Consider the following 16,275-nt stretch of genomic DNA (forward strand, 5'->3'; position numbering starts at 1 on the left):
CATACATGTGGTCTGCTAGATACTGTGTTCATATCTTTTGCTCTTTTTAGAAATAACTCTTCCAGAAGCTCAATCTCTGCTCATTTCAAAATGTGGCCGTCCGTAATGATTGCACCTAAAACTAAGGCACAATAGTTTAGCATTATATTCCAAGTGCAGTCACTTGGTATGAAATTCCCCATAGCCATTACATAAAGTAAAGTTTTAAATTCAGAAAACGTTTGTTTATCCTATCAGGAACCCTGTGCTATATCCTCATGATCTTTTATAAAGCTAGTGTGTCTTACCTGACCATTTAGGACCCAGTCCTTGCATGGCAATAGAGATTGTTGTTGTTGTGTACCCTTTGCTTTCCTCTGGGGCTGAGAGAATGTGACTTGCTCATAATCACTCCGAGGACTCCATGACTGAGCAGAGATTTGAAACCTGGTCTCCAGAACCATAGGCTCGCACTCAAACCATTGTAACATGCTGACTGTGCCAAAATGTATACACATTTTAAGAGTAACTAAAGATGAATATAAGTCACATTCTGCAATTACAAGTGATGCTCAAACTAGTTACCATCAGCATCCAGGCACTTCTAATTATGGTGAAGTACTACTACTACTACTACTGATAATAATAATAATAATAATAATAATAATAATAAATACTTTATTAATAGACCGCCCTCTCTCCCTGAGAGAGAAGCAACATGGACTGAAGTCTTCACTTGTATCACTTTGCATGCCCTTTCAGTTTCTTGTCAGAGTACTACCAGTATAGTCAGGTTTCTTGTCACCAACTCAGCACAAATGCATGGAGTTGTTAGGCGTGTTGGAGGTTCTGTTGCACACTCAGGTCTCTATTGTTGTCATACTTTCACAGTGCCCTCAGATTTCAAATACCACTTCAAAGGAGTCTTACACTTCTCAAATGGCAATCGTGGTTCTGCTTTTTTTTTTTTTACCATCCTACCTGTCCCATGGTGACACTAGCAATCATTGGGTTAATGCTGTCTTTCTAGTGAACACCATTAACATTCAGTTCAACTTGGGAAAGTAATACACATATAAGATCTCTTAAATGTATATACTTTTTTGTGCATCCCTGGCATATTGTTTCTGAGAAAAATACAGTGTCCCCTCGCTTATCATGGGTGTTTCATTCCAGGAACACCCACGATAAGTGAAAATCCACGACATAGGGATGCCTGGCTGCTGATGACTGAGAGAGAAAGGTGCCTATCCGGCCAAGGCCTTCTTTACCCCTACCAAAGGTGGCCCTCACCCTCCCGACCCTGTCCCCTCTGCCTCCAGTGAAGAAGCAAAGCCTGGCTGCCCTCCACCTCCAGCTCCGCCAAGGTCGTCCCTTCCCGGGGCAGAGCTCTGTCCCGCTTGCCCCAGATCCGGGCCTCTCCTCCTCCTTGCCCGCCTCCTTCTCTGCTTCCCTCCTGGCCTCCCTCGCTCACCGACTGGCACCGTGCCGCTGCTGGGAAGGGCCTCATCGCTGCAGAGCACCGAACCCTCCCTCAGTTGTCGTCGTTGTCAGCAGCAGCAGCAGCCTAAGGAGCCACCGGAGAAGAAAGGAGGCAGTGGCATGCTTCCCTCGTTCTCGGTGGTGGTCTCCTCTCCTCCTCCTCTTTCCCCGACTCCGCCCCCAATAAATTAATATTTATTTTCTAAAACCTGCAAACTCTGTATTCCTTCCAGCTACTTATAAAGATTATACATAGGTATATGGCATCCAATGTGATGTAATATTAATGGAGGAGAGTAATAGAGGTTTACATTACCGGCAGTTACTGTCCAGTCTCTAACCTTCCTTTCCTGGGCAATATTCTGGAATGGGTGGTGGCGTCGCAGCTCCAGGAATTCCTGGAGAAAACAGATTATCTAGATCCATTTCAGGCTGGTTTGGGGCCCGGCTATGGGACTGAGATGGCTTTGGTCTTGTATTTTATGTTAAATGTGTTTTGATTTGTATTGTATTACAATGTGAGCTACTTTGGGTCCCGTTAGGGAGAAAAGCGGGATATAAATAAAGATTTCTTCTTATTATTACATTATTATTATTATTAATTTAGGTAAATGTAAAGGTCTCCCATATCATCAAGTCTAACCGTGTCCAGCTCTGGGGGGTGGTGCTCATTTCCATTTCTAAGCCAAAGAGCACCGTTGTCCATAGACTCCTCCAAGGTCATGACTGCATAGAGTGCCGTTACCTTCCTGCTAAAGCAGTACCTATCGATCTACTCACATTTGCATGTTTTTGAACTGCTAGGTTGGTAGAAGCTGGGGCTAACATCAGTAGTTCATCCTGCTCCCCAGATCCGAACCACCGACCTTTCAGTCAGCAAGTTCAGAAGCTCAGCAGTTTAACCTGCTGCGCCCTTATAATTAAGCGGGTGAACATTATGAATCGTGTAGTGTTCAGCTCGGATTCCTTCAACTTAAAGGAAGTCCTGTTCAGGGCTGATATTCACTGAATTTGGAGTGTACTGGGCCTTATGTCTGCCTCCTGATTGTTTTTTTTCTGCAGGTGGAGGCCTTGTACATACCACGATGTCTGAGAAAACAGCCCACAACCTAACCCCTGCCTTTGACAGCATACCCTACAGAATGCAAAACAGAACAGGTTCTACAAATTCTTTGCTGGATGACAATGACTACTTCCTGAACTCTGGGGATCTCACAGGAATTCCTGTCATTGAGAGTGATAATGAAGACGAGCAAACCTTTGCTACAAAAGAGAGCCTCCCTTCTACCCTTTGCTCTGAGGACAGCCGGGGAGATGTGCGGAGGGTTCGGGATCATGCAGTGGACAACGAGAAGGACATGCAGATGCAAAACGTGATCCAAAAGGACCTCTCCTCACCTTTCGACAAAGGACCTTCTGTATTTAAAACCATTCGCAAAGATTTTAGCATAGCAAGAGATGATGGAAAAGAGAGTTTTTTGGCAAAGGAGAAAGCTCGAGAAGGACCTTTTCAAGACCGTGACAAACGTTTGGAAAAAATGCCAAAAGAGTTGGATTCCAGATTGAAAAGTAATTTCCTGGATAAATCAGGTGACATCATGTTTGTTCAGATTGAGAAGAGCAAATCCATAATGTTTAATATTGTCTTGATCTGTTACCATTTATTTTAGAAAACTTTATACAGAACATAAGTAGTAGGAAAGTATACGTATTGATTAGATCCGTCATCTTTCTTCTTTTATGATGTGAAGAGAAACCAAAGTATATATTGTATATCTAATACAATATAATACTACTACTAATAAAATATATTAATTGAATATTATTTATTACATGTAATATTACAAATCATATTGCAGTATAGTAGTATAGTACAATATAGTAATATATAATACTAATATTTTGCTATGCTAAGAAAATATTGTATGTACATATAATATTGATCACAATATTGTAATACAATATAATATGACTAATAATACAATATAATAATTATTCATTATCTATGACATGTAATATTACTAACATTGCAGTACAGTGGTATAGCACAATATAGTAATATATAATACTAATATTATGCAATCTTAATAATAATATTGTTTATACATATAATATTGGTCATATACTGTATTACAATATAATGCTAATAATATATGATAGTTATATATTATATGTTACATGTAATATATCTAATAATATTGTAATATAATAGTATAGTACAATATGGTAATATATAATACTAATGTTGTGCTATGCTAATAATATAATGTATGTACATGTAACTTGTAAGTCGCTCTGAGTACTCTTCGGGGTGAGAGAGAGTGGGTTTTAAAAATATATAAATAATATTGTTTTCCTTTTCATAGTATCTCTCATATTCCACTGCAATAAGCAGGGGCTTCATTTTGATATACCTGTTCTTATCCACCGCCAAATAGCTCAAAGTCACAAGCTTTGAGACATTGCTGTATTAACTTCCCTTATTTCAACAATAAGTTCATACACCTGTTGCTGAACTAAATGGAGAATTCTTTCTTTCATTGTGCTTGCTCTGGATAAACGTGACAGCAGTTTGGGAACCTCTCCCATTTTTTTCCTAACTGAATGTTTTGTTTTCCTCAGTTACTAATCAAGTAGAAGAAACATTACGTACCCAATTAGGACCACAAACCCCGGAAATCAACTTCAGGGTAAGCATGTATCATGTGCGTCTGACTGTGGATGTTTTGTATGATACCATGCTCAGGTTGCTTTTTGTGTAGAATTACTGTACAGATTTTGTAGTGACACTCTAGTAGTGCAGTGATGTGTTCAACTATTCAGACACCTGAAAAGTGAGAGATATAGATGCAAGCCTAGGAGACTTCTCTTGAGCCACCTAGAAGCAGGGAAAGGCCCTAGATGAGAGTGAAGAAGCAGCTAGCCAAAACAGGTAATGTAATCAGGATGATGAGAATATGGGGAAAATATATACTCGAGTATAAGCTGAGTTTTTCAGACCATTTTTAAGGCTGAAAAAGCCCCCCTTGGCTTATACTCAGGTCAAGGTTATTTATTATCATGCACTATTATTATTATTTTTACTACATTTATTATTTTACTCTATTTATTGTTATTATTTTATTACATTTATTATTTTACTCTATTATTATTATTACATTTACATTATTTTACTCGTTTATTATTATTACATTTACATTATTTTACTCGTTTATTATTTTTATTACATTTATTAATTTAGTCTCTTACTAGTTTTACATTTATTATTTTTCTCTATTATTTTACTCTATTATTTTTTGTTACATTTATTATTTTACTTTCTTTATTATTATTGGAAGGATACGTAAGCATGTTTACATTGAAGAAGGTTAGAATAATGGTTTATTTTTGAAATTTACCAGTAGGTGCTGCATTTCTCACCCTGAGCTTATACTCGAGTCAATACGTTTTCCCAGTTTTTTGTGGTAAAATTAGATGTCTCACCTTATGTTTGGGTAGGCTTATGTTCGAGTATATACGGTAAGCCTGAATTACAGCTCCCTGGAACTAGATGTTTCTGGAGTCTGTAGTTCAGGCTATGAGAGTGAAGGTACATCAGGATGGGGAAGTTAGAAGACAGAGTGGTCTAAGCAAATGAAGGGAAGGTTAAAATAAACCCTAGGAAGACAAGAGAGAAATTAACAGAGCCAGAAGGTATAAAAGCAGGGAAAGCTGAACTTCACCTCTTTGCCTTCTTTTTCTTCCTTTTTTCCCTCCCTGTCTTTGACCCTTCCATTTCTTACTCTTTCTTCCCTCCCCTCCCCTCATACCTTTCCTTTCTCTTCCTTTCCTACTTTTATCTCACTCCTTGCTCCTTTGTCCCTCCTGCTTCCCCTCCCTTCTTTGCTAGAACACATGTGAATGAAGGGAAGGGAGGAAGAAAGGAAAGGGAAGGTGGGGGAAGAAAGAAAAAGTGTGGAAATGAGAAAAAAGAAAGGGGAAAAAGTAGGAGGGAGGGAAGGCAGGCAGGCAGGCAAGTAGAGAGCCTTTGTAGTCCAGTTCTTTCTCCAGGAAAAGGGTTAGGGTTAAAGAATATACAATTTAAAAACTCTGATCTGCCTTCAATTTGTCATCATCTTCTCCTTCTTTATCTGGGGGATTCTACACTACTTCCCACAAATTGTCTCTTAACAAAAAAAATTAAATGACAATGTGGCATCGATGCTGGCATTCAACCTTTCAAAAAGCAGTCCACTTGCTTTAAATGCCATTGCCATATTTCTTCAGTCTCAATATGGTCCCTACTGGTCTGTACTGGGTTATACTGGGCTCATAACCTTTGTTGGGTGAGTGGGCTTAATAACAAAAGACCCTTCTCATAAATGTACAGCAGAGTAACTTATTAGCTGCAGCGTGACCTAGCACCAGTAGCCAAAAGTGATAAAAAGAAGAAAAATACACAGATCATGTTCTCTCTTCCATAGAAGGCTTTTCTTTGTAGTAAAATAATATAGTTTATTTTACTGCTGCTCTAGGCCAGAGTGAAGAGAGAGGGGGCCAGGGAACAGTTCCATCTTGACTCCTGCATATGTCATCAGTTGGGGACCCCTCTCCCCAGCATCAACTGCCGCTCTGGGCCAGACTGAAGAGAGAGAGGCCAGGGGACAGTTCCATCTTGTCTCCTGTGCTATGCTAATAATATAATATAATATAATATAATATAATATAATATAATATAATATAATATAATATAATATAATATATACATATAATATTTATAATAATGTAATACAATATGATACTACTACTAATATTAATATGATATTATAATTATATATTTTATATAACATGTAATATTACTAATGATATTACAATATAATGGTATAGTAGAATATAGTAATACATAATACTGATATTGTACTATGCTAATCTATATAAATAAAAATGTAATGTTCATTTGTGGGATTAACAGAACTCAAAAACCACTGGACGAATTGACACGAAATTTGGGCACAGGACACCTAACAACCCAATGTATGTCCTTCACTCAAAAAAATTGATTTTGTCATTTGGGAGTTGTAGTTGCTGGGATTTGTAGTTCACCTACAATCAAAGAGCATTCTGAACCCCACCAACGATGGAATTGAACCAAACTTGGCACACAGTTCTCACATGACCAGCAGAAAATACTGGGTTTGGTGGGCAGTGTCCTTTGGTTTTGGAGTTGTAGTTCACCTACATCCAGAGATCACTGTGGACTCAAACAATGATGGATCTGGACCAAACTCTACACGAATACTCAATATGCCCAAATGTGAACACTGGTGGAGTTTGGGGAAAATAGAATCTTGACATTTGGGAATTGTAGTTCCTGGCATTTATAGTTCACCTACAATCACAGACCATTCTGAACCCCACCAACGATAGTATTGGGCCAAACCTCCCACACAGAACCCCCATGTGGGCCACAGCAATGCGTGGCAGGGGACGGCTAGTAATATAATATATTGTATGTATATATATCTTGTAAGCCGCTCTGAGTCCCCTTCGGGGTGAGAAGGGCGGCATATAAATGTCGTAAATAAATAAATAGTTGCACTGTTTGCAATAACAAGGTTTCCACAACACAAATAAATACATAGTAGCTTTACATGCAGCGGAAGTGTGCTGGGCCCATAACCTTTGTTGAGTGAGTGGGCCAATTAACAAAAGACCCTCCCCATGAATGTGTAGCAGAGTAACTCAGCAGCAGCAGTGTGATCCAGCACCAGTAGCCCAAAGTGATAAAAAGAACAAAAACACACAGACTGAGGAGTTACCTCATGGAGGCGAAACAAACACTAACGCTAGTTTTGTCCCACTAATTCTAACAGGTTTCGGCCTACTTACCCTTTCAATGCTTCACTCACACTTTTGTGATCAAAAATACCCAGTTAATTTTTAATATTTCTGACACACAATATAAACGTTAAAAGAGATTTTGACATTCCAATTATTAAAGGTGGAGAAATCTAAAGATCTGCATTTGGATTTTATGTATGGGCAGAAATGATTTGTAATTCTGAAACTTTGAAGAAATTATTGAGAAGTAGGGAGCAAAATTCTGGCATATTTGGAGAAATTATGTATGCTAATTAATTGCTGTCTTGCAATTCCTTTATGGTAGGAGTCCAACTATCTGTTTTCTAACAAGGAATCTGTTGGGCAAGAGCTTGGGAATTCCTATGCATCAAGTATTAGAATTAAGGAAGAGCCTTTGGATAATGATTACGATAAAGCTATGGCACCTCAGCCGGGGCTGGCGAATAAAGTTAAGGATGAACCAGATAATACTGAGGTAAGATGGACATAAACTAGAGACTCTTTATTGGTATCCTTGTATAAGGATAGCAGATGCTGTATTGCATAGATGAGCATGGTATGGAGCCAACAAGGCCTCACAGCGCCATTTCAGCATCCTCTAGAACTGTGGTGGGCAGCACTGCGAAGTCCCTGGTACCCAATTTACCTGTCCGAACGGATTCTCCCCTATGAACTATCAAGGTTGCTAAGATCTTCTGGAGGGGCCCTGCTCTCGGTCCCACCACCCTCGCAATCGCGTCTGGTGGGGACGAGGGACAGGGCCTTCTTGGTGGTGGCCCCTCGGCTCTGGAACTCTCTCCCATTGGAGATTAGAACTGCCCCTTCCCTCCTGACTTTTAGAAAGTTGGTGAAAACCTGGCTCTGGAACCTGACATTTGATGAGTGAGTCAATAACCCTTGATCACATGGACGGATGGTGGATGGATTGTGATTTTATTCGGATGACTTGGCCTTATGTAATTATATGATTGTATTTTAATGTGTTTTATATTAGAGTTTTATAGGATGTGATTTTTTTTAACTATTGTGTATGAACTGTTGTAAACCGGCCTGAGTCCCTCGTCGGAGGTGAGAAGACCGGTATATAAAAGTTCTAAATAAATAAATAAATACATTTTGAGGGCTTGGAAATGTCATTGGGCCATTTCTATCACCTTTAGGGCTCTTCTGAGACAGGCTTTTGGTTTTTGCTATTTCTGTTTAGCTCTGATCAAAAAAGAACCTAGTAAGAAAACTTTGTAGAGAATTTCAAGCACTTTTCATCTGAAAATGTGTTTTTTATTGAATTTTTGTGTCCATGGGGCTTGGAAATTAGTGCGGTCGAAAGCAGGGCTTCATGAATTTTAAAAGTGTGCCCTTTGTTTAATATCTGTTTTGTGTATTTTGATACATATTTTATAGAAATATATTTTAATATGTATCTTTTATAGAAATACATTTTTATATGTGTGTCTGTGGCATTTTTGCAATGTTTGTGTTTTAATTGTTCCATAACCCACCTCAAGCCACGTAGAGAGGTGGGTAAGAAATGAAATTGTTGTTGTTGTTGTTGCTGTTGCTGTTGCTGTTGCTGTTGTTGTTGAAGTTGTTGAAAGCTTTCATGGCTGGAATCACTGGGTTGCTGTGAGTTTTCTGGGCTGTATGGCCATGTTCTGGAAGCATTCTCCCCAACAAATGCTACATTCAGCAAAGAACAAGAGGGATCCTCTAATCTCTGTAGGAGTCTACCGTATATTGTGCAGCTGTGCACAAGTCTACATAGGGATCACCAAATGCAGCATTGCCCAAACACGAATCAAGGAACACGAAAGGCACTGTAGACTCATTCAACCAGAGAAGTCAACCATAGCAGAGCACCTGATGAACCAACCTGGACACAGCATATTATTTGAGAACACAGAAATGCTGGAAAGATCTAACAACTACCATGTCAGACTACACAGAGAAGCCATTGAAATCCACAAGCATGTGGACATTTTTTTTAAAAAAGGAAGAAACCATGAAAATGAGTAAAATCGGGCTACTGGTATTAAAAAAAACTCTAAAATTGGGACAGTAAAGAAAGAACAACACTCTGAAAAAAGGGGAATTCCAGACAAGAAACAATCTGGGCCAGCTAACATCTTCCAACAAAGGATTCCCCCAAGCAGGAAGCATCCAAGCCTTGAAACTGCAAGGTTATTCAATGCTAATCAAGGTGATCAATTGCAGTATTCACAGACAAGAGTTCTTTCTCTCATCCTAGACATTCTACAGATATCTAAACCCCACTTTCCTTGTTTCTAACAAACCTCAAAACTTCTGAGGATGTTTGCCATAGATGTGGGCGAAATGTCAGGACAGAATGCTTCTGGAACATGGTCAAATAGCTTGGAAAACTCACAGCAACCCGATTATTATTATTATTAGTATTAAACTTTTATCACTCAAAACCCCTTTCCATCTGAGATTTTTCTTTTGTGACCCGAGGTATATAGGTATTGAAAATAGATATAAACACCAAACTATTCCTGATGGTAAATCGGCATTTGCAAGGCTTGTTTAAACAAGGAGATTTTTCTTTTTGTGGAGTACAGGTTGAGAATTTTCTGCAGAGTCCACTTTAAACTCTGCATGTTGTTGCTAACAGATTTGTGTAAATTGGTGGTGTTCAGAAAGTTTTTACTGTCGCCAAATTTTTGGTGATCCTAACATTGAATTAAGGGCACCCCAATTAGGATTGAGACACACAGTTCAAAAACCAGTGGTCTAAAGCAGGGGACCTTAAACTAAGGCCCGGGGGTTAGATGCAGCCCTCCAAGGTCATTTACCCAGCCCTTGCTCAGGGTCAATCTAAGTCTGAAATGACTTGAAAGCACACAACAACAACAACAATCCTATCTCAAAAGCAAGCCCACACTTCCCATTGAAATACTAATAAGTTTATATTTGTTAAAATTGTTCTTCATTTTAATTATTGTATTGTTTTGAAGTGGTTTTTTGCACTACACATAAGATATGTGCAGTGTGCATAGAAATTCATTCTTTTTTTTCTCTTCAAATTACTGTATAATCCGGCCCTCCAACAGTTTGAATAACTGTGACCTGGCCCTCTGTTTAAAAAGTTTGAGGACCCCTGGTCTAAAGGATAGAACTTGAAAGAACTTGAAGACCTGGCTGTTCCGATGTGCCTTCCCCGATTAGGAAATCTCCAATACCAAGTTCCAGAAACACTTTATTAGAATTAAGATTGCCGCACTTCACTTGTCCTATAACCCTTACATATCACCTGTCACATCAGCACTTTTAATCCTGTACCCTTTACTCTGGCCTGGCCTAGTTTTATTGTGTTTGATGTATTGTTTATGGCTTGTGGTTTTGCTGTTTTAATACTGCTTTAATTGTTTTAATTTGCTTTAGGTGTATTGTTATGTTGTGTATTGAGGCCTCGGCCTTTGTAAGCCGCATCGAGTCCTTCAGGAGATGCTAGCGGGGTACAAATAAAGTTTAATAATAATAATAACTGCACCCTGAAAGGATCATGTGGAAAGGATCAAGCACAATTCTCACTCAGCTTTTTTGGTGAAGAAACAGGAATAGGATGATCTCTCTATTCTTGGCCCTTTTGATATTTTTGTTGCTGCATTAGGGTCTCTTCTGGGTTTCCCCCCATGAAGACTATGTAATTGTCTATGCAATCCATGTGTAAGCAGGAAGAGGAAAATACAGTCAGCACTCTCCACATTTACTCTGGTTAGGGAACCACAGGACCCCTGCAGAAGTGGGAATAACGTGAATAAAAACACCTTTTTTTACCTAACAGAATACGTTTCAAGGAATCTTTTGATCCTCCAGTGCAATTCTGTAGCATCACCACCACCATTCTGTTTTACCTCTTTGATTGAGGTGTGTTGAGCAGAGCTATGCTGGGGGACCTACACGTTTCTAGAAAAAATATATATTAACCAAATAATCCAATCTGAATATGTGAAACAAATGCAAATGTGGAGGGCTGATTGTCAAAACTGAGAGAGCTTTAAGTCATCCCTTCATCATGGATGAAGTTAGCATAATATATGCATTAGAGAGGGAGCAAGTCATGGCTTCCATTACTGGGCACAAGGCCCTGTCCCATAATTGCATTAGAGTAAGGGAGTGGGTCTCCCAAATAAGGCCTAGGTTTCAAGATGAGTTGGAGAGAGCTGATTTCATGTGTGATTGTTTATTTCAGGAATATGGCCAGCAGCCGAAAACTCAGGAAGGGGAACTAAAGATCAGTGCTGTGTTTTCCGTCAGCGGCAGCCCTCTTGGTAAGGAGCCGGACTTGGGAAGGGAGCGCAGATCAGAGGGACTGCTTAGACTGAGAGGTGTCCATGCCTTTGCCTTACTTGTTTTATGTAATTTGGAGACGTCTGTGCCACCTTTGAGCACTGCTTCCGGGATGGTTCACAAAAGCAAAACAAAATACTGAAAGTGACATTGAAAGAAAATGCAATAAGACCACCCCTTCCCTCATGTCCAGGGAGAAATGGTCTTTCTAAGCATTTGCTAGGTCTTCCGGGTGATTCTGTGGGATACTTCCCTTGAAGTTGCCATAGATGTGCCTTGCAGGATCTAGCAAATTTCTAGAGAGGATACTTTTTAGGTTCCTCCAACACAACTCTATGGTATTCTGGATCTGGAAGTTAAACATTTTACTGACATTTGGTTGTATCCATTGCTTCAGGTAACAGCATCCAGGCAGAAATGTTTCTTCTACAGATACTTTATTTATTCTATATATTACTGTATAGATAAAATGCATGATCATTGGAAAAGACTTTTATTTGGCACTGAAAAATATATTGCTGGCCAACACACATTTTGGTGCCCCAAACATTAGACCTCTTTCTGGGTATAGTTGTCATGCTGATTCCAAAAATGGCACCCTTTTCTCCTATCAGTTCTAGTTTTTGAGATGCAGATCATATTCCATCTATCAGTGGCCATATAAAATAATGATAACCATATTAATTCAGCCCCCTCCCTCCCGACTTTTTGGAGGAAAGTAAAAGCCTAGCTTTTTGAACAAGTCTTTGAGAATGCAGTGCAATATTTAAATACAGATTCATATGGAACTGAATTATGGAATGGCTCAGACGATGTTTTTTGGACAAGGTGATGAACAGTGAAGATACTGGTTTTTATATTTCTTTAAATAGTTTTATTGTATGATTTGATAAATCTGTTTAAATGTTTAAATTTTATACTGTATATTACAGCATTGAATGGCTGCCGGGTTGTAAGCCGCCTTGAGTCACCTTCGGGTTCGAGAAAGGCGGGATAGAAATATCGCAAATAAATAAATAAAACTTAGGAAATTTGTGCTGATGTGTTCTATCCGATTCAGTTTTCTGAATCAGCACCATAAATAACTCCAGGAATAGGCCTAAAAACCAAAATACCAAGATTTGTTTTTGGTTGGACTTTATAATAATGCTGATAACTGGCAAAAGGGTGGAGCCCCTCAGAAATAGAGTGTCCCATCTGAGGATGCCATTTGGTCAGGCACTTATATGGTAGACTTGTAATGATTTTCAAGTCATAACAGCCTGTTTCTATTGCAAATTCCATAACCTATTGGAAAGGTAAAAATGATGTCACATGCATTTGGCAAATGTGAATCTCCATTAACATGTGGAGACCACCTTTTGAAAACCACTAGTCAAGAAAAGCATGACCTTTGAACAAGTGATATTCATAAGCATTAATGTAATGGCACACAAGTAACTCAGCTGTTAAACTGAAGAACCATGTCTTTAAATTGCCAAGGATAAAGACATGCCACTACAAAAATATATTTGGTTAGCAGAGGATGGTTGTTTCTTTGAAGTTGTACTTGCAGTTGCCCAAAAAATATGCAGTCCCTTGAAACCTCTTAGTTTAAAATATGCACTCAGAGATTTTAAAAAAAACAAAGTATTCTTTGAAAATAATAACATGTCTTTACTTATAAACATGGTGTATTAATTCACCAAAAAGGCACGTTTCTTATTAAAGTTCTCTGTGTTGAGTACTCAGGATATCATTCTTTATCAATAGTTCATAGACTTTCGGTATAGTTGTACACACTGAAGTCCTTAAGTCATATTTCTCTGTTGAAGTCTCTAAACAGCCACTGCTTTCATTGAGGACCAAACACATACATACATCCACCTCCACTGATGAAACACTGAATACAACATGGAGTCCTGAGTCTGCATATGCTCAGTACAATCACATGTCTATAGCCCTTCTCACACCAAAGAAGTAAGGCAAACTGGCAAATCAACATACACATAGAATACAGGTTAGCAAATATATATGTTAATAAATAAACAGTGAAAGGCTTGGGAGGTTGCTGTTTCCAACAGTTTCTTTTCTTTTTTGGTAAGCTCCACAGTTGACATCAGGTTTTCCACCCAGCACACCCTCTTCTGGAGTGAACAAACTGCTTCCTGCAGTCCCAAGTGCAGCCATCCGGGTTTCCTGCTCTGGCTGTAAGAAGATCTTGCAGAAGGGGCAAACGGCTTATCAGAGGAAAGGCTCCACTCAACTCTTTTGCTCCACACTGTGCCTCACGGGATATACTGTACCAGCCGCCCGGCCACCAGCTTCGACCAAGAAAACCTGTTTCAGCTGCTCCAAGTAAGGATGGTGGTGGCTTGGAATTGTATCAGAGCATTTGAAATCAGTGGGAATGAAATCCCTGTAAATGTGGCCTGATCTACATTGAACTATGGCAGGAGCGTCAAACTCATTTTTGTTGAGGGCCACATCAGCCTGATGGTTGTCTTCAAATGGCCATTGAATATTGATGAACCTATGGATACAGAGGGCCAATTATCATTTTTTTAACATAGTGGTCAGTGCTCTTTAGTTTTTACCCAGTTTGGGTCCACAGGTGTTACTGAATGACAACTCCCATCATTTTTTATTATGGGAATACTGGAAATTGCAGTCCAACAGCACTTGTGGCTCTGAGGTTGGGAAAGTGTTAAAGGATGTTTTAAAGCCAGACTTCATATCCACAAGCTTTGTATTTAAATCAGTGTTTCTCAACCTGGGGGTCAAGTTCCTTGGGGGGGGGGGTCGCAAGGAGGGTTTCAGAGGGGTTGCCAAAGACCATCAGGAAACATATTTCTGATGGTCTTGATAAAATAATAATAATAAAAACTTTATTTATACCCCGCCACCATCTCCCCAAGGGACTCTGAGCGGCTTACATGAGGCCAAGCCCAACAACACATCAAAAACAACAAGCAATAAAAAATAACAAACAATAAACAAAATAAACAATACAATTAATGTAACTCACAAGTAGACAATAACACACAAGAATTTAAATCCTATAGCTGGGTCAAATGTAATAGTTAAAACTTTTAAAAATAAATGCTGGACATGAACAGTGGATGTATCTATTTGGAGGGTTTTAAATCAAAAGAAAAGAGCAACCCAACGGGTAATTAAAGTGCTTCTCAGAGTATTTGCAGGGAATTGTTTCCTTTATTCAGGGAAGGCACACTGGAACAGCCACGTTTTCAGGCTCCTCCTAAAGACTGCTTAGGAATCTTTGGCAGAGAAGGCTAAGATTTCTCTGTCTGTCCTTCTTTTCCTTTTTGGAAACAGACGGCAAAATCTCCCACCAAAAGTCCTCCTCCTCCTCCCTGGTTATCATTGAACTACAACTCCAAAACTCAAGGTCAATGCCCACCAAACCCTTCCAGCATTTTATTTTGGTCATGAGAGTTATATGTGCCAAGTTTGGTTCAATTCCATCATTGGTGGAGTTCAGAATGCTCTTTGATTGTAGATTAACTATCAATCCCAGCAATTACAACTTCCAACTTATAAAATCAATCCCGCCTCAACCCCACTAGTATTCAGATTTGGGCATATTGGGTATTAGTGCCAAAGTTGGTCCTGTGAATGAAAATACATCCTGTATATCGGATATTTACATTACAGTTCATAACAGTAGCAAAATTACAGTTATGAAGTAGCAATGAAAATAATTTTATGGTTGTGGGTCACCACAACATGAGGAACTGTATTAAGGGGTCGCGGCATTAGGAAGGTTGAGAAACACTGCAATAAATCCAAATCCCAGTCTCACGACTAAACATAACAAATTGCAGCCTTCTAGATGCCACTATCATAACTCCCATCAGCTCTAGTCATGATGCATAATGTTGAGGAATACAGGAGTTAAACTATAGCATCTGGAGAGCCACATAAAATGACATGGCAGAATTTGGCCCATGGACCTTGAGTTTGACAAAATCTGGTCTAGGAATATATAGGATGGGAAACAGTATGAGAGAGCTGCTGTGAAACCTGGGGAGGTACCAGTTAACTTAGCTTTTCCTTCTTGTTTTCTTCATTTTTCTTGTTAAAGTGGGCTTAGACCAAATTCTAATTCAGCACCTGATTTGGTACCGCTGTTTTCTCAGCACCAGTTTTTCCCTCTTCAAACTTGAGTAGTCTTTGAAACTGCAATGAACTTGATTGTCATGTGATAGATACTTTAAAGCTACCCAAACTGATAGCTTTGTCTTTCTCTCTTTTTCCAACTCCACAGGGACATCCTGAATCCAAAGGATGTGATCACTGCTCAGTTTGACAACACAAATTCCAGCAAAGACTTCTGTAGCCAGGCGTGTCTTTCCATGCATGAGCTGAAAAAGAAGCCTGTTGTCACCATTCACACAAACAGTATTTCCACCAAGTGCAGCATGTGCCAGAAGAATGCAGTGGTAACTGAACTTGCGCCCTCTTCCTTGTTCCGAACGCGGGATAGGCAAGGTTGCTGGGATCAATATCCATTCAGCCACACATTCCCCGAGTCAAGTTAACCAGGCTTAACTAGCTTTATAAGTTGGTTTTTGATTTGCAATACATTGTACATTCACAAGTGCTAAGGGAAGTGGCAAAAAAGAGAACTGTTAGATCACATATAGAATGGTCTGCCAAAGA

The 16,275-nt window shown here is 39.3% G+C and overlaps 1 protein-coding gene across 7 annotated transcripts in view; it reads left to right on the plus strand.

Moving 5' to 3' along the window:
- Positions 1–16,275, plus strand: part of LOC132780783 (zinc finger MYM-type protein 4) — a 225,586-nt gene that overhangs the window by 167,326 nt on the left and 41,985 nt on the right. For 6 of the 7 annotated variants that reach the window (XM_067473702.1, XM_067473699.1, XM_067473701.1 and 3 more), the window contains 6 exons: positions 2,524–3,051; positions 4,084–4,151; positions 7,607–7,777; positions 11,513–11,591; positions 13,695–13,947; positions 15,881–16,055. In XM_067473702.1, the coding sequence (XP_067329803.1) occupies positions 2,524–3,051; positions 4,084–4,151; positions 7,607–7,777; positions 11,513–11,591; positions 13,695–13,947; positions 15,881–16,055 (1,274 nt within the window). The remainder of the gene's footprint in view (positions 1–2,523; positions 3,052–4,083; positions 4,152–7,606; positions 7,778–11,512; positions 11,592–13,694; positions 13,948–15,880; positions 16,056–16,275) is intronic. The other variant, XM_067473700.1, reaches the window with a different exon arrangement.

The sequence above is a fragment of the Anolis sagrei genome, chromosome X (genome assembly GCF_037176765.1).
Source record: "Anolis sagrei isolate rAnoSag1 chromosome X, rAnoSag1.mat, whole genome shotgun sequence".
In the NCBI taxonomy this organism is placed as follows: Eukaryota; Metazoa; Chordata; class Lepidosauria; order Squamata; family Dactyloidae; genus Anolis; species Anolis sagrei.